Source organism: Lampris incognitus, chromosome 11 (genome assembly GCF_029633865.1).
Source record: "Lampris incognitus isolate fLamInc1 chromosome 11, fLamInc1.hap2, whole genome shotgun sequence".
NCBI classification, from domain to species: Eukaryota; Metazoa; Chordata; class Actinopteri; order Lampriformes; family Lampridae; genus Lampris; species Lampris incognitus.
The window spans coordinates 10,338,500-10,359,898 of NC_079221.1; the positions used below are offsets into that span (position 1 = coordinate 10,338,500).

At 46.5% G+C, this 21,399-nt stretch overlaps 1 protein-coding gene across 1 annotated transcript in view; it reads left to right on the forward strand.

Moving 5' to 3' along the window:
• The first annotated feature begins 12,921 nt into the window (after positions 1 to 12,921).
• sytl5 (synaptotagmin-like 5) overlaps positions 12,922 to 21,399 on the forward strand; it is a 28,892-nt gene continuing 20,414 nt past the window's right edge. Inside the window, exons 1-7 of the mRNA XM_056290026.1 lie at positions 12,922 to 13,044; positions 13,393 to 13,604; positions 15,401 to 15,516; positions 15,660 to 15,792; positions 16,008 to 16,139; positions 16,683 to 16,791; positions 21,007 to 21,136. Coding sequence (XP_056146001.1) covers positions 12,922 to 13,044; positions 13,393 to 13,604; positions 15,401 to 15,516; positions 15,660 to 15,792; positions 16,008 to 16,139; positions 16,683 to 16,791; positions 21,007 to 21,136 — 955 coding nt within the window. The remainder of the gene's footprint in view (positions 13,045 to 13,392; positions 13,605 to 15,400; positions 15,517 to 15,659; positions 15,793 to 16,007; positions 16,140 to 16,682; positions 16,792 to 21,006; positions 21,137 to 21,399) is intronic.

Below are 21,399 nucleotides of genomic sequence, written 5' to 3' on the forward strand. Positions count from 1 at the left end.
GTATCATCTGTGTGAGGGTGGGGGTATCATCTGTGTGATGTGTGAGGGTGGGGGTATCATCTGTGTGAGGGTGGGGGTATCGTCTAAGTGAGGGTATCATCTGTGTGAGGGTGGGGGTATCATCTGTGTGATGTGTGAGGGTGGGGGTATCATCTGTGTGAGGGCAGGGGTATCGTCTGTGTAAGGGTGGGGGTATCATCTGTGTGATGTGTGAGGGTGGGGGTATCGTCTGTGTGAGGGTGGGGTATCGTCTGTGTGAGGGTGGGAGTATCATCTGTGTGAGGGTGGCTGTATCATCTGTGTGATGTGTGAGGGTGGGAGTATCATCTTTGTGAGGGTGGGGGTATCATCTGTGTGAGGCTAGGGGTATCATCTGTGTGAGGGCGGGGGTATCATCTGTGTGAGGGCGGGGGTATCGTCTGTGTGAGGGCGGGGGTATCGTCTGTGTGAGGGTGGGGCTCTGAGTGAAGGAGAAAATCAACTCTATCTTAGTGGAGCTATCTTTGCAACTGTCAGCGTGTGTGTGTGTGTGTGTGTGTGTGTGTGTGTGTGTGTGTGTGTGTGTGTGAGCCCACGCCAGCTCCTCTCATTTCGCGGACCAAGTCACACAGCCAGGCCGCCTGCAGATACACAACGACAGAACCGGTACCATAAGGCGAGCGAGGCCATTCAAGGTGAACAGAGCTGGTGGGAGGAGATAAGGAAGGAGGTGTGCATTAGGAGAGGACCGGTTGATATGAGGGGGGGTTGTCACGACGACTACACCCGTGTCTACGGGTCAAAAAAATGTCCCTTAACAGTGTTTCAAGCAGAGAAAAGGCTCTAAACTCACTTTCCTTTCGGGGATTTGGTTGTCCACCGCAGGTAGTACCCCCTCACGGCGAAGCCCCGCTGGTCATTTGTGGGCATGTTGACCTGTGAAGAGGGGAAAGCCCAGATAGTCACAAAGCTTGAGCTGAATGACAGGTTGTTTCCTCACGCAGAATAGATTCGGGGGTTAAAATTCAATTAAGTTGCTTTAATTCAGAGCTTTAATGAAGGCGAGTCATGAATGACCCTGAAGACGAGGGCAGTACACAGAAGGTGTGGACAACACAGGGGCTGAACACATAAACCGGATCAAGTTCAGGACCTCTGTAGGGTTTAACACCCCCCCCGTCACTCTCCATCCCCTATCCCATCCCTCCTGTCACTCATCACGGACCTCCGGGGGAAAGATAATTTGTCTGTGAACAAAGAAGGGGGCCGGTAATCTTTAAGGAGATTTGGGCTCAAGTCGGTTTGTTTTTCCCATTTTCTGCTCCGCTGAGCCCTGCAGAAAGCGGAGCGACCTGCAGCCACGACGGGCTGCCGTTACTGATGAGGGCTCCTCCCAGGGCCGTGATGCTGCCCCGCTTGTGACAGGGCGACCCCCGCGGCTGAAAGGGCAGGTCTTTATGGACCCGCGTTTCAGTTGGACTCGTCGGTTTCAGACGGGGGACGACGGCGGTCGGGCCAGTTTATGACCCTTGGACTGGTTTTTTGGTAGTGGCCTTTTGTACGGTTAGTGTTTTCCTTCTCCTCGTGAGAGTGCCGTACACGTCCCTGTCTCGGAGAGAGCCGGGTGAGGGGCTGTATACCGGCCCCTCGGTCACCTCGTGGGGTAACACACGTCCACAAAACCAGACGGGGTCGAGGGGATCCGATACCGCCCGGGGAGGGAGCTGTCCGTCAACTCAGATTTGATGTCAACACCCTTTACCATTGTTAATGTTGCCGTTTTGGTATCTTCTCCACAATTTCCCCCCCCCCCTTTCTTTTTTCTCCCCAATTGTACCCGTCCAGTTACCCCACTCTCCCGAGCCGTCCTGGCTCCACCCCCTCTTTGCCCATCCGGGGGAGGGCTGCAGACTATCACACGCCCCCTCCGATACATGTGGAGTCGCCAGCCGCTTCTTTTCACCTGACAGTGGTGAGGAGTTTCACCATGGGGACGTAGCGCGTGGGAGGATCACGCTACCCCCCCCCCCACCCCCCTACCCCCAACCCCCAGACGAGGTGACCCAACTGACCAGAGGAGGCGCTAGTTCAGCGACCAGGACACATACCTCACATCTGGCTTCCCACTCGCAGACACGGCCAATTGTGTCCCTAGGGACGCCTGACCAAGCTGGAAGTAACATGGGGATTCGAACCGGCGATCCCCGTGTTGGTGGGCAACAGAATAGATCACTACGCTACCCGGACGCCCTTCTTCTCCACATTTCAAACCGAATTGTGGACGTCAAATTAGAATTGTGTGTTTTTTGTTCGACGTGTTCTCGTGAGTTTTTCCACACTGAGGATTAGGAAAGACGACTGTGTGTCGTTCCAGGCTCTTTTTTGATTGCCAGCAACAGCATTTGATTGACAGGTGTCAGGCAGAGGAGAAGGTCATTAGTGTAGTGTGTGTGTGTGTGTGTGTGCGTGTGTGTCTGTGTGCGTGCAAGAGCGAGAGCTCACTGGTTAGTTGTGAAGTACACATAGGCAGAGATGGTTTCCACTCCAACAAACATGACATGACTCATTGGACGAGGTGTCTGTTTGTTCCGTCCAAAGCGGACGACCGTCTCCCACCCAGAAGCCTCTCGAAACTCAGATCTCATCCTGCCTGCCTGTCTCTCCGTCTGCCTGCCTGTCTCTCCGTCTGCCTGCCTGTCTCTCCGTCTGCCTGCCTGTCTGTGTGTTAAGACAATAGCTGCTTATCGATTTCGCTTCCCTGTGCGCAGAAGGCCACATCCTATCTCAGGAAGTGGATTACGTGTGCTGAGATATACAGCCGAGACAACCGGGAGGAATTCTATTTGCTTCATTTATTGAAGGTCAGATAAAAGTATTGAACATGGAAGCAAGTCGGCTGAGTTTAAACCATGTAGACCAAAGCCCTTCACAGAGACGTTGAATTGCTAATGTCATTTAATGTTATTATTGTTATTATTATTATTATTATCATTATCCATCCATCCATCCATCCATTACCTGAACCGCTTATCCTGCTCTCAGGGTCGCGGGGATGCTGGAGCCTATCCCAGCAGCCACTGGGCGGCAGGAGGGGAGACACCCTGGACAGGCCGCCAGGCCATCACACAGGGCCCACACACACACACACACACACACTCATACCTAGAGGCAATTTAGTACGGCCGATTCACCTGACCTACATGTCTTTGGACTGTGGGAGGAAACTGGGGCACCCGGAGGAAACCCATGCAGACACGGGGAGAACATGCAAACTCCACACAGGACGACCCGGGACGACCCCCAAGGTTGGACTACCCCGGGGCTCGAACCCAGGACCTTCTTGCTGTGAGGCAACCGCGCTAACCACTGCGCCACCGTTCCGCCTCACCTTATCATTATTATTTGCCTTATTATTATTATTATTATTATTATTATTACAGACCATCTCGAGTCTGCATGTCCAGTTGCTCACAAACAGAACCAGCACTGCATCATGAAGCACCGCCGGCATTAACAACATATAAACCTCCTCATCTGCTTCAGTTTGAAAGGCTTCCCCAGGCCGGTTTCCACATAAGAAGGTTCGTCCAGGGAGCTTTAGGCGATCAGCTGTGTGTGTACTCAAGCGTGCATGTGCCTCCACCCGTAGCCTCGTGAGTCAAAGCCCAGGAGTCACACAAGACACAGGAGAGCAGATTGTACTTTGGAATTCAAAGTATTTACACATCATTTAACCGATGGGGGGGGGGGGGGGTGAAAAATCTGGGAAGAACACCTGCAAGTGTCGACGAATGGGATCTTCACAGTCAACCGCAGTCTCGGGGCGTATCGGGCATGTCGAGGACACCGATGACCCTCTCAGTTGTCTGGAGGCCTGTCCATCAAACTCACCATGTCGCTGTCAATCAAACAAGAACCTGCAGATAGACAGAGAGGAAAATGTTCACTACAAAGGGGGGGATCCCCCTTCTTTTCTCCCCAATTATATCTGTCCAATTACCCCACTCTTCCGAGCCGTCCCAGTCCCTACTGCTGCACCCCCTCTGCCGATCCGGGGAGGGATGCAGACTACCACATGCCTCCTCTGATACACGTGGAGTCGCCAGCTGCTTCCTTTCCCCTGACAGTGAGGAGTTTCACCAGGGGGACGTAGCGTGTGGGAGGATCACGCTATTCCCCCCAGTTCCCCCTCCCCCCCGAACAGGTGCCTCGACCGACCAGAGGAGGCGCTAGTGCAGCGACCAGGACACATACTCACATCCGGCTTCCCACCTGCAGACACGGCCAACTGTGTCTGTAGGGAGGCCCGACCAAGCCGGCGGCAACACGGGGATTCGAACCGCGATCCCTGTGTTGCTAGGCAATGGAATAGACCGCCACGCTACCCGGATGCCCCCCTGTACACATTTTCAACCATAACGTTGCGATTTTGTTTCCAGAATTTGCCCATCAGATCTATTCCATGAATAAAGAAGAACTTGTATTGTTAAACACTTTGGGTGTTGTGCAGATGCTGCTGGGCTTCAAAGTCCAGTCGGTTCCTTAACATCTCATGTCTGGCATAATAATACTGATAATGAAATCTGTCGCTCTCTCTCTCTGTCTGTCTGTCTGTCTGTCTGTCTGTCTGTCTGTCTGTCTGTCTGTCTGTCTGTCTCAGTATTTGGAAGTGGCCAGATGTGAAGTGTACCGTTATCGATCACAGCTCAATGAATCTTTTAACGCGTTGCGCTGTTAACATCGTGTCCCCCGTGTCTCCCCCCGTGTCTCCCCCCCCTCCACACCGCGGACTAAATGATGATCATATCCGGTGCCTCCCTCCGTGTAGCAGTCTCCAGAGAGCCGGCTGAGATGCTCCCTGACATCCATCATCCATTTCTACCGGTGTCAGCGTGACATTAATGATTTAGGAGGCAACCGCACAGCAGCCGGTGAATTCCCCTTCAGGGTAGCGGGTCTATACGCTGCCGCGTGTTCAGGTCGGAGCCTCGTGGAGTTTGAATGGCAGGACTCGGGCTTAAACAGAGGCCTTACAGACACCACCACGAGGACCGGCTATTGTTTAATAGAGCGGTTCGGTTGCTACAGTAAGAATAATGAGTAAAGAAAGCAGCTTTATATAATTTATTCATGCACCAGGACTTCCAATGCAAAGCCTCCTCTGCAAGCCCCCGCATCTGGGCTTTGTGTATTAGTACACAGTATCTTTGGGGAAATTACCTCATAAAACACCCGGCATCTCTCCAGATGAGGAATCAGCTGATATGAAAGATCTGCCTGCATATGGGGAACGGGCTCCTTTTTTTTTAAGGTAGAGGAAGATCTGGATAGTCAGAGATGTACATTAATCTCGGCTGAGATAACGAGGCTGTCATGGGACTTCACGCTTTATTTATTTATTTCTAGTTGGACCTGGACTGAGGCTGACCCACATTTCCGTAGCAACACCACCACTTGAACTCCCAGTCTCTCTCGCTCTCTCGTCTCCATTTCATCCTTGCCTTATGAAGAAGAAAATAAAATGTAAAAAAATGACACCTCGGTCTTCACACCACCGTCTTCTCCCTGACACATCCGAGTTTTATTTAACGCCGATGTGCAACTGGGACACATTTTGGTCACGTGCTTTTCAAGTCGCGCTACTCAGAGGAAAGCGTTGGCTCGCCTCACGCAGATCATGAAACATAAAACTCAAAAATGTTCTTGAATTAGCGTAGCTCCATTGGTTTTTATTTGCCTCATTACATTTTACGGTATGACGGATGACACGGTACAACATATCTTATACGTCGCCCGTGCTCGAGAAAATGCGCTTTTAATGCCTTGATCGTTTGTCTTTAACTGATCTATGCTTTTGCTCCTCTTCTCTCCTACAGGGTGGGTTAGGAGACATCATTCAGAACTCAGTGATCCCAGAATAACAGACACTGTATTTATCACTAGACGAGACTGTTCGTCTGGCTCCTCATCTCGCGTATTACCACTACAAACACTCCCACACACAAACAGAACCACCATGTGTACTGACCAGTGAGTGTATGGTACACCTACAGTAGGCCTCGTTCACACTACAGCTAACTGCGGCTGTCGCTCCCCATTTCAACGCTCAATCCGGACAAGCTCGCACTCAGCCCGGTTATTAAAGGGCAGTAATGAGTCCTGCTGGAAACAGGAAGTGACAGCCGAAGTCTACTCCGGTTTCCATGCAGAGTAGTTCGGCTACGACGAGAATCGGAGCTGACAACTGGTAGCTAACGTGCAGTAATGAACATTTCATCCCCCCCTTCAAAACAATGGCGGGGGTGGTGGCAGATCGTGGTTCAAGTGTGGACATGGTTCATCTTTGCTGCCAGAGAAGATGCACGGGGATGGGGTGGGGGGGGGTGGGGGGGGTGGGCATCCGGGTAGCATTGCAGTCTATTCCGTTGCCTACCAACACGGGGATCCATCCATCCATCCATTATCCCAACCGCTTATCCTGCTCTTAGGGTCACGGGGATGCTGGAGCCTATCCCAGCAGTCACTGGGCGGCAGGCGGGGAGACACCCTGGACAGGCCGCAGGGCCATCACACGTCCCTACAGACACAATTGGCCGTGTCTGCGGGGTGGGAAGCCGGATGTGGGTATGTGTGCTGGTCGCTCGGGCGCCTGTTAAAAGGGGGGAGGGGAAACTAGGGGGGAATAGAGTGATTCTCCGATGTGCTACGTCCCCCTGGTGAAACTCCTCACTGTCAGGTGGAAAGAAGCGGCTGGTCAAGTCAAGTCAAGTCAATTTTATTTGTATAGCCTAATATCACAAATTACAAATTTGCCTCAAGTGGCTTTACGGCTGGTGACTCCACATGTATCGGAGGAGGCATGTGGTAGTCTGCAGTCCTCCCTGGATTGGCAGAAGGGGTGGAGCAGCGACCGGGATGGCTCGGAAGAGTGGGGTAATTGGCCTAGTACAATTGGGGAGAAAAAGGGGGAAAAATCCATCCATCCATTATCCAAACCACTTATCCTGCTCTCAGGATCGCGGGGATGCTGGAGCTTATCCCAGCAGTACATACAACATGACTTAAATGTTGTGCAATGCACACGAAAAAGCCAATATTCATGGCACACAGCTACAATTATAGTGGTTAAGTTTAACGTTAAGGTTAGGTAGCAGTTAGTGTTCGAGCTCGCTTCATCCAACCACCTTGTTTCCGAGAGAATGTCAATGGAGACTCTCACATATTGATAAAATGTGGGCTTCCAACCTGGCAGCCCAAAAACTCTTAATTTTTATTGATGTTTTATAACATCTAATTCCTAATTTATAACAATATATGCATTGTTAATAAAGAAATAAACAATTTACAAGGCAGGCCTCATTGTAAAGTGGTACCCAGAGTACATACAGTGAAGTATTGAAGAGCCAACCTGAGGGCTGATGTGGTTTTTATCCTTCCCTTATTTGTATGCTCTGTTCGTGTTTTTGCCACCCGGTCCAGTTGGCAGACCCTCTTTGATCAGACACACCTGTGGTGTTAAACTGGTAGATTGATGCTCCTGTCACTGTCGTTGGCCACCTGCAGCAAAAATAGTAAAGCATCTGAAATCTGGGCTGAACAAACCCAGGATGCATCAGCGTCCGTCTCTTGTGGTTCAGTAAATCATGTGGTACAAAAATGACCATTTCCTGCACCAAGAGGGAAGGGAGGAAAAACCCACATCCTGGCTTTCTAAGTGCAGAGGAGACACTAGTCAATCCTCCGACGAGTGAACTGCATGTCTGTGTGTACTTGGTGTGTTTCTTGTGAAATTCAGGATTTTTGCGTGTCGTCCTTGGAGGGCTACGTGATTATTGGTGTGTGAGTGATGTGTCTGTACTTTGAGGCTGAGGTTTGTGTTTACCCAGGGCCGAGGGACAATGTGTATATTGTGTACTCAGGGAGGGCTGTTGGAGAACGTCACGCCTGCTGAAACACACACACTGGAAACCTGAGACAAAGACTGTCCCATTTATAACTGATGTAACTGACTCATGTGTTTACATTAGGGTTATGTGACGTACAAGTGTTTTAATACTCTTTGGATGATAAATCTCACCCGTGTATAATGCTTCATTTTTTTGACTGGGCAGCCACAATTGTTTTGAATAAACTGACAATGCTGACCTGCTTCATTGCGTTGGTCATTTGGCAATTTTCCCAAGACTTTTGAGGATGTTTTCTTTATTCCGAGTGGATTTTCAGGTTGGTTTCTGTCTCGACCATTTTTCTAAATAGTGACTTTATCGTGACGCAACCTTGAGCAGCTGACAGTCTTTAACTTGGGTCATGATGAGTATATATTTTCCTCCAGTTTTGTGACTTTCTTCCACAATATTTATCATTATAAGGTAATATTAAAAAGAGAATTTCTATCTTACTTTGGACTTAATAATTCTAACCAAATTAGTTGAAGTGCAGAATTCGTTCCCTTTAAAGATTTGATGTGATTATAGTTAACTAGAGGCAGCTTCACTTCACATGAACTGTGTTTGAATAAAATCATTAATAATAAAATGCCGTAACTCCAATCTCATTCTAGATATCAACAGTAGGGTGAATTAAGGGTGATTGGGACAGTTTTTGAATTTTTTCCTTGTGTGAGCTTTCTTGCCATAAATTAGCCAAACACATTATATACATTCCTGTCATACTGAAGATGTTACCAATCAATCTGAGGAGGAAAGAAGGTTATATCATATTCCAATGAGGCGTGTCATGCCCTTTTGTGTAAACTGACCCAAAAAAAATTTTTTTGGAACATTTGGGTGATTGGGACAGCACATCTTATTCTTGATTTAGGCTAGTGTAAGCATATCTATTGCACAATTTAATTCATACTTTAATATAATTTCACATGCACAATTTCTTTTCCTGATCATCATTATGAATTGAGAGCCCGTGTTCATTTTTGTTCAACTTTTTTACTGAAGGTTTAAAAATCCGTCCATAATTTATAGAGTACAAAACCTGCCTTTCCTCGCTGTCACAACCCCCTCCCTCTCTTAACCCCCCCCCCAAATGTCATCGAACATAAAATTTGAGGTAAAAAAAATGCTTGAAGTCCAAAATTCATCGAATACATTTACAGTAACTGAAGTCTTTCTGCGTCTCTCTTCCTGTCTCACCGGTGCTATTCACTAATCTAGCGTGTACAGAGCATGCACAATGGTTATTGCAAGGCTGACGATTTTCTTAATTAGCAAAATATTTTAGCACTGTCCCAATCACCCCAAATCATACTGTCCCAAACAACCTAATTCCACAAACAGAAACATGATATTAACACATTTTTACTGATTTTGTTGCAGCAGTACATCATATTCATGTTTCCACCAAAGGTATGACAATTTTATGGCCTTATGACGAAAACTAGCTAACGCCTATGTAATTTCCCTCACCTCATGCGCTGCAGGGTCCACTTCCTGTTTGATGCTTGCCCCGCCCATATAAGTGATGTCACACCGACCAGGACATGATTGTGTGGTTTCGTCGCTAAGGCTCAGCAAATAAAGGTTTTATTACACTCATCAGGCGAGAAAATAAAACCTGTATAGTTATACTTTCCCATTTGACCTTATGTCCCAATCACCCTTAATTCACATATATGTATTCTTCTTTCTTTCCGCTTCTTCTTCAACTTCCTTTTCGTCTTCTTCTTCTTCTTTCGTCTTCTTCTTCTGTCGTTGTCGCTACAGCGCCTTAACGACGGTCCAGTTGAGTCGTGTGAGAAGGTTCAGGGTTTGCGGATTTTACTTCCTCAGGCAGGTTCAGTGTTAAATCTCAACGTTTTCTGGAGTTGTTCGGTTGTCGCTTGGGCCGCACAGTTGCCAGTCTTAAGTAGCTCGTCTGAGATTAAGGGATAGCTTCCGGCACACGCGTTTGCTGGTGTACAACTGGAACATAAACTGGGTGGCTCGCCACATACACGGCGAGCCCTTTGTGGAGGAGAAGACATGAGATAGTGAGTGGTGAAGTGAGGCAGGTGTGTATTTGACATTTTGAATCTCAGTAGATAAAGAAGCAGAAATCTGCAAATCTGCTTCACTCTCTGCTCAATTAAACTGCTGCCCGGCTGATGTATTAGTCTTAAATGCAACTTAACGTACCAATCACCGGTGCCCCGTACTGCCGGAGGAGAAACTGGCAGGGCATCTTTTCATTCGCAGTCATTCAAAGAGGAGGAGAGGAAAAGAGAGCCAGAAGACTGGACGAGGATAAAAGAGACGCTAATGAATATGAAGCGAAGGAGGCTGGCGTGGGCTCGTGCAGACTGCCCCCCCCCCCATCCCCATCCTCCTTTCACTTACTGAATGAGATTATTCGCCTCTTATCTCCATTTTATCTCATTCCATCCTGTTTATGTACAAGCAGTGGTACATTTTTGACCAAATCTAATCCATGTCTCCTGAAACTAATCGCATTTTAGGTGGATCAAATTTCGGACTCCATTGTATTTCAAAGCAAATATCTACACGTTCTCTCTCTCTCTCTCTCTCTCTCTCTCTCTCTCTCTCTCTCTCCCTCTCTCTCTCTCTCTCTCTCTCTCTCTCTCTCTCTCTCTCTCTCTCTCCACTTCATCGTGTTAATTTAACTGAAAGGGGGGAGGAAGCCAAAAGCAAGATGAACCAGTCCACTGAGCCAGTCAGACAGTTCATTAAAACCTAAACGTAAGATCATAGCTTCAATTTAATTGTTTTTAAGCTTTGTTAGGAATATTTTCTTTTACCTCATTTCAAAAAGTGTTTAATCATGATAATTTTATTTATAGTCCAGAAGTAAAGCGATGCTCATGTACCACATCTTAAAAGAGACTATGCACAGTTAGGATACATTGCTAATAGACAATGATTTACATTGGTTTATATTCCTTTGTTAAATCACATCACAACACCGTTTGCCTCATTCACATACCAGGAATGCAGTTGTGGTATTATTCTATGTACTATGGTGGTATTGTAGTATTGGTATAGTGTTATCGTTGCACCTATAACATCCTGGTTAGATAGTATGTGTGTGTGTGTGTGTGTGTGTGTGTGTGTCTCCCTCTCTCTCTCCCCCTCCCCCCACCTCCCCCCAGTCTTAAATCAGTCCCTTCCTCTAACCTCCCTTCCTGCTCTTCTCCGTCGTCCATGCCTTTTCATTGATGCTGTTTTGTGGTTGCATCCTCACCCTTATTTCCTTACTTTGGGTAAATGGGTTCTACTTGAACGACAGAACATTGGCGCTCGAAATCCTGAATCATAATGTTTGAATGCTGTGCTGCTCCTCGCATAAGTGAGCAATAGCGAATTGATTTCCTGTTTTCCATCTCATCAGCGCACGGAATATATCACATAAATTGGATAGATCACGTATTAGACGGCACACTTTATCATCTCTTGGGAACGGACTGAATTGAAATGATGCATTCAGAGAAAAGGTGAAACTGGCACAAAGAATGATGTTCCTCCTTTCATGGAATCCGAAGGTCGCCATATAACTTTATAAACCTACTGCTATTACCTCGCTCGTACATGATAATTACAATCCTGAAGAGTTAAATGCAAGCAAATTTCCTTTGGCTGATGTATCTGAATCATGAGCGCTTTTGTAGTTGCTCATTATGATGTATTCTGTCTGGTGAGTTTCACGTCTTCATCATAGCAGCCACATGCAGAAGAAGAAAGCAGGTTTAGGCGAGTTTGGAAAGGAAACAAAGTTGTTGTGTCCACCAAGCAGATCTGACAGAACAAGCTCAGATAATATCTTCACCAATAGATAGTACAACATCATTATGTAAGACTCAGGTTCAGCCATGTTTTTTGTTCATCCGTGTGGAAGGTGCTGACGTAACAACTTTGGCATCTGTTCAATTTCATATTGATTTCTGGGATTTAGAGTGCTCGAATGCCATCGCAATTAACCGCGTCTGACCAAAGAGTCAGTAAGATCAGCAAGAATTTACGACCTTTCAAGATTGTACGTCCATGGCTGCTTCTAAATTCTCTTAAAATTCACATGTAAAGAGAGCTGTTAATTGGATGTACGTTTGCCTCTTCCTGCCGATGGACTGCTCCTTCCTCGGTGTCTCATGAGCTGTGTTTGGTTCCTGCATCCTCTCGCGCAGATGTAAAATGTTATAAAGCAGAGCAATTCTCAGACTACTGACAGAGGTGTTGAGCAAAGACAGCATTGATATTCTCGAAGCTGCAGGCTGTCGGGACGCTGAGTGACATTTGCGCTGTGAAACCCCATGGACTTGTTATCACTGGGATGGACACATCCATAGTAATTACGCAACAGAAGTGTGTGTGTGTGTGTGTGTGTGTGTGTGTGAGATAAACTGTTAATAAGAAGCCATACCATATCAGGAAATGTGAGGAAATGTGAATGTCGGACTGTGGAAGTGGACCTTGGAGACTAATTGATGTGCTGAGGAGCTGTCTCATGTCCACCGGTTAACTCTGGTTCCGCTTGTAATCTGGCCAATCAATGTGCGTTAATTAGGACTTTAACATCACCCAAGCGAAAAAAGCACATTAGTTTTTTTCCGTGTAAAGCCAGCACTTAACCATCGGTGGCCTTTTCTAAGCTGCCAACATTGATCATCGGCCATGCTGTATGTGAAACGCATGTACCTCAGTGTCTGTTCGATTTTTATTTAGGTGACCTGTGGTGACAGGGGGGATCGCTGTTTGGTGAATCTAATTTCTCTTGCACACCCCGGAGGAACGCTGGAGGGATATATGAAGACATGAAGAGACGACGCCAGTTTTAAAGGGAAAACAACTGAGACGTTAACATCACACGACTGAACCTGCGACAGAGAACTTCACAGGGTCATGTAGCTTCCTCCGACTGCCTACATGTGACATCACCACACAGAGCCTCTCCTCCCTCCCCTCGTCTACTCTGATCGGCTGGATCCAGTCTAACGGACCGATGGAGAAGGACGAGGAGGATCTTAACCTCTCCTTTCTGTTGGAGCATGAAAGAGAAATGATCCTGAAGGTCTTGCAGAAAGATGAGAAACTGAGAAAACGAGAAGAAAAGAGGATTCGGCGAGTATTAAACACATTTTTGTGTTACATACAGAATTGTACATCTATTTCTTCATCTATGTCCATTATCCTTTCTTGATCTTTTGACTTCTTTGTTTTCTCACCTTCCTACTTTGCATTCTCCCTCTGTCTCTGTCTCTCTCTCTGTCAGTGACTCACTCTCTCTCTCTCTCTGTCTCTCTCTCTCTCCCTCTGTCTCTCTCTCTGTCTCTCTGTCTCTCTCTCTGTCTCTCTGTCTCTCTCTCTTTCTCTCTCTGTCAGTGACTCACTCTGTCTCTGTCTCTGTCTCTCTCTCTGTGCCTGTCAGCATGACCCCCAGAATAACTTTGTCTCTCTCCTCTTCTCCAGGAAGTTGAAGAATGAGTTATTGGACATCAAGCGCCGGGGTGCCCGTCGGCCCCAGGAGGTGGGGGAGCGTCAGTGCACTCGCTGTCTGAAAACCCTGGGCCTGATCTTTGACCGGGGAGATCTGTGCGAGGAGTGCCAGCAGCGCGTCTGCAGTGAGTGCCGCGTGATGCCTCCCAAAGGCCGCCAGTGGAAATGCAAAGTCTGCGCCAAGATCTCGTAAGTGTGAAGCCAGTAGCAGCAGAACAACTCAGTCTTTACAGTATGTCTGCGGTGGAATCCAGATGGTTTGGATTTGATGCTTAATAACACCACATCTGTCTCCGTTAATCTAGGGTGTCTCAGTGCAAACAGTCTTTGCCAGACCCAGGGTTTACTCTTTGTTAGGGCTGTGTTCACACCTGTGGCCCGGTAAAAATTCCATCAGTCTATTTTTACCCGTCTTTTTTTCCATGTTTACTGATATAATAATTATCTCTGCCAGACAGTAGCCTGGAGGGTATTGTGTTTGGCCGTGTGCGCACGTGTGTGTGTCTCCCCGGTTAGTCTCACAAACTACTGGACGTATCAAAGAAGGTTGAATCGGTTCATCTGGATACGTTTATTGACCAATACGTTTCATCACTCAACTAATGCCCCTTTTCCACTACATGGTACCGGCTCGACTCGACTCGACTCGGCTTGACTCGTAGAGTGTTGTTTTCCATTACTGTAACAGTACCCCCTCAGTGTAGCTGGTCTGCATTGATTTTGGTACCCGGTCAAGTTTATTTGGAACCTCGACAAAGGTGGTACCAGAAAAGTGGTAACAGTTATCAAAATGCCGGCACTTTCCAGTAATGGAAAACAAAAAAGTCAAGTTTTGAGTTGAGCCGGTACCATGTAGTGGAAAAGGGGCATAAGTGACATCTGCAGTCTAAACTGACTGCAGGTATCCCCACCCTTATAAACAATACAGTACAATACAGTGCCTAACATCCGAAACCAACTACCAGTTTCATATGCAAATATGGGTGTGACCTTTAACTAGAGTTTCAATGGCCATGTGTACTATTCACAGAGGATTAGGGATTGTTGCAATCACAGCATTGTAAAATGGTGACAGATGTACTCTTAGAACCCCCCGCCCCCTCCCCTCGGTTCAGGGATCATCGTTCCCTCTTAACATAGATGGCCTGTTTGACTCCCTGTTCAAACCATCGTTCCTCCCCATCAAGGATGTGCACGTCCTCGTCCCTGAAAGCGTGGCCACTGGCCTGTAGATTGGTGTAGATTGCGGAGACCTGGCCTGACGTGTTAGCTCTCCTGTGTTGTGCCATTCCTTTGGCCAATAGAGTGGTACAACACAGTGCCCTAACCCTAACCCCTGTCCATGATACATGAAGTCAGTGATGGCAAGGATATCTGTGATTTGATAAGGCTGATGTGAATCAGATACTCCATGCCAAAAAATAAATGCCTATCCATTTTGATGAGATTTTTGTTAAATCACCTTGTCAATTTTGCTGGGTTTCGGGCATCCGGGTAGCGTAGCGGTCTATTCCATTGCCTACCATCATGGGGATTGCCAGTTCATATCCCCATGTTACCTCCGGCTTTGTCGGGTGTCCCTACAGACACAATTGGCCGTGCCTGCGGGTGGGAAGCCGGTTGTGGGTATATGTCCTGGTCACTGCATTAGTGCCTCTTCTGGTCGGTCAGAGTGCCTGTTCGGAGGGGGGTTGGGACTGGGGGGAATAACATGATCCTCCCATGCGCTACGTCCCCCTGGTGAAACTCCTCACTGCCGGGTGAAAAGAAGCGGCTGACGACTCCACATGTATCGGAGGAGACATGTGGTAGTCTGCAGCCCTCCCCGGATTGGCAGAGTTAGGTGTGAACACAACCCAAGACTGGAAATTTGTTTTTATACATGCAGCTGAATTATAAGGCATTGACGTCCCCTAGCACCTAGCCATGAGTTGAGAGACCTGTTTGCAGAAGTTGAGATGGGTGATGAGGTATTTCCTCAACAGGGAGCTGAAGGTTGTGACGGGGGAGTGGTTCCTGGAGGAGAGGTCCAAACGCTTCGAGCAAGGCACCATCTTCAGCAGCGACATGCTCAAACAGACCATCCTGAACAGCCCCACAGGTGAGCGTCACCCGTCTGAACCCTGTCCCGACCCGTTAGCACGCAAGTGTTACAAGAACGTCGAGTTTCAGAGTTCATGTGCCAGTCTGTGGTATGGGATGTGGTTGGTAAATTGATATATTGTTGTTGATTTTAATTGCAAGTCAAAGACAAGATGTCTCCGAAGAACGTGCCAGCCCAAGACAAACAAGGCCCGCCTGAATCGGCGAGGTCTGACACACCCAGATCCAGCAGAAGTGCAATACTGAACCATATCAATGGTGCCAGAAGGAAAGGGTAAGGGAAAACAAAGCTCCATGAAATTGTTTAAAAAGCGCACAAACCCCCCCCCCCCGACACACACACACACACACACACACACACGCGAGCATTGTATTCTCTCTGTCTTTCTTAAATAATTTATTAATTAGGTGTGTGTGTGTGTGTGTGTGTGTGTGTGTGTGTGTGTGTGTGTGTGTGTGTGTGTGTGTGTGTGTGTGTGTGATATGAAGGATGAGAATGGATAAAAGGGGAAAGCGGCCTGGTGTGAAGGCGGAGAATGGAGGTGATGGCGGCGGTGTTAACTCGTTCCAGGACGTGGACACACACAGCATCCAGTCTGGTCTGACCTCACGCTCACACAGGTGTCCGTCCACGACCCCGCCTCACATCTAATGGTGTTAACCATCATTAACAATGACCAATAGATGGGCCTGGAAAACCTAGAGAAGTCATGAAGATGTGTTTTCCAGGCCTGGAAATAGTATGGAAAATAACTTATTTCAATCAAGATTTGTTTTTGTAAAGCTAAAATGAGAGGGCAAAAAAACAAAAACAGAAAATTAGCTAAACGCAAGAAAATATATGAAGGACATTTTTTAAAATTCATGTTGAATTTTAAAGTTAAAATATTTTAGAATTATTAAGCTATCATGCTGCTCAGACAGATCATTCTTAAGTCTAGGAGCTCTGAGTTTTCTACAGGTATTCCTTAACTTTAAAGGACTTTTAGGGTCTAATGATATAGTCTAATATAATCTAATATATAGGCTATATATTAAGTGTCTTAAGACATTTAAGGGTTTATTAATCATTGGCAAATACAGGGAAAGTCAAATTTGACAAATTTTGTAGTTGAAGGGTAATTTGTAATCTGGTGTTTTGTTTGGTTCCTGTTCTGTCCACAGGGGCGGCGCTGTGGCTCTTGAGTCTTCAGGAGTGCCGACGGTACCGAACAACCTGCGCTCCCAAACTCCTGACAGATTCACTACAACCAGCAACAACCGGAGGGTTAGGGTCAGCAACCGATTAGTCACACACACACACACACACACACACACACACACACACACACACACACACTCTTTGTCAGCCACACTCTTAGCATGTGATAACAAGACAGCGCCATAAATGTGAAGCACAGCTGTTGCATGACTTTGTGAACAGAACGATACAGGGATATTGTCTTAAAGTTGTAATTGGAAGTAGATCAAGTACTGACTGCATATTTTCAACTGAGTGTCTAACGTTACATATCATATCCTGACAGGATGCTTAACACTGACATTGTAAAACAGATGCTTTTACAGCAGGTCAACAGAGCTAAAGTTAGCTCATCTGAATCATCTTGTTAGCCAACCAACAACCCAGAAAAGCAAGCTGGCACGTCAGAAACAGCTAAAAACTGTTGTCAAACAATTGATTCATTTGAGCGGGTTAAAGGTGATAGAGAATGTCTGAAATCCTACCTCGAATGAAACCCAACGGTCAGTATGAGGTGATAGAATATGAGGGCGAGGCTAAGAGAGGATAGTGGTGGGGGTACAGAAAAATATTTTGCCAATTTATTTACCAATGAGAATTATGGTTTTTTTTAAACAGTATTTTTAATTTTTTACTTTTTTTAAATTTTATTATTCAACCATTTTTGGAGGGATTGCAACCCCCTCGAATCTACACACATGGTAAAGCTTAACGTCTTGATGCGTGCTCAATAATCCAGGTGAGAAAATCGAAGAAGGTTGAATCAGTTCATCTGGATACAATGTTTATTCTGTCAGTAAACGTTGTATCCAGACGAGCTGATTCAACCTTCTTTGGTAAAACGTAACATGAGACCAAACGCCTTGTCCACACTAATATGGATATTTTGCAAAACAAACATTTCCTTCTATGTTTTGGCCTCTCGTCCACACGAAAACGGCGTTTTTGAAAGGCCTTCTAGAGTGCAGATTTTTAAAAACTCCGGTTTCTCTGTATACGTGGTTACGCGTAAAACGGAGCGTTTGGGAAACGATGACGTCACACCTCAGTTCGCGCATACCCATTGTTGCTTTGAGTACTGTAATGAGCATGCGCCTGAAACAACAATAAAAACAACGACAATGAGGAGTCGATTCAAGATGGCGACCTGTGTGGCTGTTGTGCGGTGACGACGCTATAATTTGTACCACAACAAAAGAGACCGATAAACCAAGCACTATAACTGCTGTGCCTACGTTTTGAAAAAGAACATTGTGAGTACATGGAATAGCACCCAACACGGATTTCTTGTAAAATAAACTTGAAAGGATAACGCACTAACTTCCTAGCTTTGCGTTAGCCCAGCGCTAGCTTAGCGTCAAGATCAACACGCCGAAAAGAGACTGTAACGCCAAAGACTCTTCATCACTACTTGAACTAGAAGTCGCGGGCGTTGATGGCTTGTGCTCGCCGTTACCTGTTACACCAACTAATAAGCTCACTGTGCATGCCCAGAATGTTCTTCTCTGGTATTTGACGTATGGTTGGTGTAGACCAGCGGTCGGGAACCTATGGCTCGCGAGCCATATATGGCTCTTCCGGTGACGGCATATGGCTCCCAGACAATTTTGAGTTGAAAATTATTTTTTTTTCAAAAAAATCAGTTTGGAACTGATTTTAAAATACTTGTGATATTTCTTAATAATACTATGTCATTTTAAAGTAAACAGAAATTAGTTTTGAAGATAAATTTCACAGGTCACGGGTCACCCGTGGGTCGGGTCGGGAACCAATGGCTCGCGAGCATGTCCGGGTCATTGTAAAGGTGAAGAAATCAATTTTATCAGATAGCCAACTAGTTTATCCGCTTCAACCCTTGTAACGGAAAAGATGGCGAAAAGAAAAAAAGACGATGATTACCGTGCATTCCAGGCTGCGTGGACAGAGGAATTTGCATTTGTGGAGAGAGCAGGATCTGCGGTATGTCTAATATGCAATGATAAAATTGCATCGATGAAACGGTCAAATATAAAGCGGCACTTCGATACGCACCATGCTTCATTTGCGTCGAAATCTCCAGCGGGGGACAGCAGGAAAAGGGCATGCGAGGAGCTACAGCGGAGAGTGCAGACGAGTCAGCAGCAACTACGTGTGTGGACCAAGCAAGGTGACGGGAATTCCGCTAGCTTTGCGGGGGCTTTGGCAATAGTAAGGAATGGAAAGTCATTCACAGATGGCGAGTATGCCAAAACATTCATGCTTGATGTGGCCAATGAACTGTTTGATGACTTCCCAAATAAAGACAAGATAATCAAACGAATAAAAGACATGCCCCTGTCAGCAAGAACTGTGCACGATCGTAGCATCATGATGGCAAATCAAGTCGAGGAAACACAAATTAAGGACATAAACGCCGGGACACACTTTTCTCTCGCGTTAGATGAGACAACAGACGTTAGCCATCTATCTCAGTGCAGTATCATTGCCAGGTATGCTGCAGGTGACACACTGCGTGAGGAAAGCTTGGCTGTTTTGCCAATGAAAGGGACAACAAGAGGAGAGGATTTATTCACGTCTTTCATGGAGTTTGCTAAAGAAAAAAAACTACCGATGGATAAACTTATTTCTGTCTGTACTGAAGGTGCACCCTGTATGTTGGGGAAGAACAAAGGATTTGTAGCGCTTCTCCGTGAACATGAAAAGAGAGCCATCCTAAGTTTTCATTGCATCCTGCACCAGGAGGCGCTTTGCGCTCAGACGTGCGGCCAGGAGCTCGGTGAGGTGATGTCTCTGGTCATTCGAGTGGTCAACTTTATTGTTGCCCGAGCTTTAAATGATCGCCAGTTTAAAGCTCTGTTAGAAGAAGTTGGGAATCATTATCCCGGTCTGCTTTTACACAGCATCGTGCGTTGGTTGTCAAGGGGGAAGGTGCTCAGCCGTTTTGCAGCTTGCCTGAGTGAAATCCGGACTTTTCTTGAAATGAAAGGCGTCAAGCATCCTGAGCTAGACAACACTGACTGGCTCCTGCAGTTTCACTATCTCGTGGACATAACTGGCCATCTGAACCAGCTCAATGTGAAAATGCAAGGTATTGGAAATACAATCTCATCCCTTCAACAAGCAGTGTTTGCATTTGAAAGCAAGCTGGAAGTCTTTCTCAGGGACATTGAAACAGGTCGTCTTCTGCACTTTGAAAGACTGCAACAATTTAGAGATGCATGCTTAGCAAGTGACTCCACTCAACATCTGGATCTCCAGCAGCTAGCTGGCTTTACGTTCAATCTCCTGCAGTCATTCAAAGCACGTTTTGGAGAATTTCGTGCGCGCACTGGTCTTTTCAAGTTCATCACTCATCCACATGAGTGTGCAGTGGACAAAATCGACCTGACATGCATCCCCGGGGTCTCTATCGGAGACTTTGAGCTGGAAGTTGCTGACCTGAAGGCATCAGACATGTGGATGAGTAAGTTCAAGTCACTTAATGGAGAGTTGGAAAGTCTTGCGCGACAGCGAGCAGAGCTGGCGAGGGAACACAAGTGGACAGAAATTAAAAATCTTCAACCTGAAGACCAGCTGATTCTTAAAACTTGGAACGAGCTTCCTGTGACATACCACACAATGCAGCGTGTGAGTATTGCCGTATTGACCATGTTTGGCTCTACATATGCATGTGAGCAGTCATTCTCGCATATGAGGAACATTAAGACCAACCTACGCTCACGTTTAACTGATGGAAGCCTCAACGCCTGCATGAAGCTCAACCTCACCACGTATGAACCAGACTACAAGGCCATCAGCAAAACCATGCAGCACCAGAAGTCGCATTAAAAGTAAGACATATTTAATTTATTATACGTTAAAAATACTATATGGCTCTCAATGAAATATATTTAGAAATATTTGGCTTTTATGGCTCTCCCAGTCAAAAAGGTTCCCGACCCCTGGTGTAGACTCTTATCGCCGCTTACTGGCCCAGCATGATTGAGTATTTGTAGTCGTTTTGGCGTTCTCGTGTGTATGCAGGTCGTGTGGACAGATTTTTTTTTCAAAACAGAGAGGAAAATATCCGTTAAATATCAATATACATGTGGTCAAGGCCTAAATGTTGCACACTCAGTGTTAGTGAGTTAGAAGCCAGGTTCAAGAGGTGCTACACATTTTCAAATAGAAATTAAACTGCGCTGCTATTTTAACACTGTGTGTGTGTGTGTGTGTGTGTGTGTGTGTGTGTGTGTGTGTGTGTGTGTGTGTGTGTGTGTGTGTGGCCAGCCTGATGGAGCAGAGAGTGTTTCCAGTTTTCACTCGGCTGATGCCTTGTCTGAGAAGTCGGCTGTCAGGCACCGCAGGACAGAATCTGGCACTCCCACCATCGCCGTGTCCAGGGCCTCTGTCTCATCAGGTATCTTCATCACAATCCAACAGGCTCCTCACACCATTTATTTATTAATTTATCTTTCATGTTGATGAACGGAGACATGACTCCCCTGGATATCTGCTTCTGTTTCACACGTTCACAGCTTACACAACAACACTGTCGTAACTGGGTCACAGTTTGGCAGAGAGGAGCAGAAAAGCTGGCAGATCATTAATCTAAAGAGCACATTTTAAGTTCTCTTCATGACCTGGCATTTAAAAAGCATCTTGGGTGATTGGGACACAGAT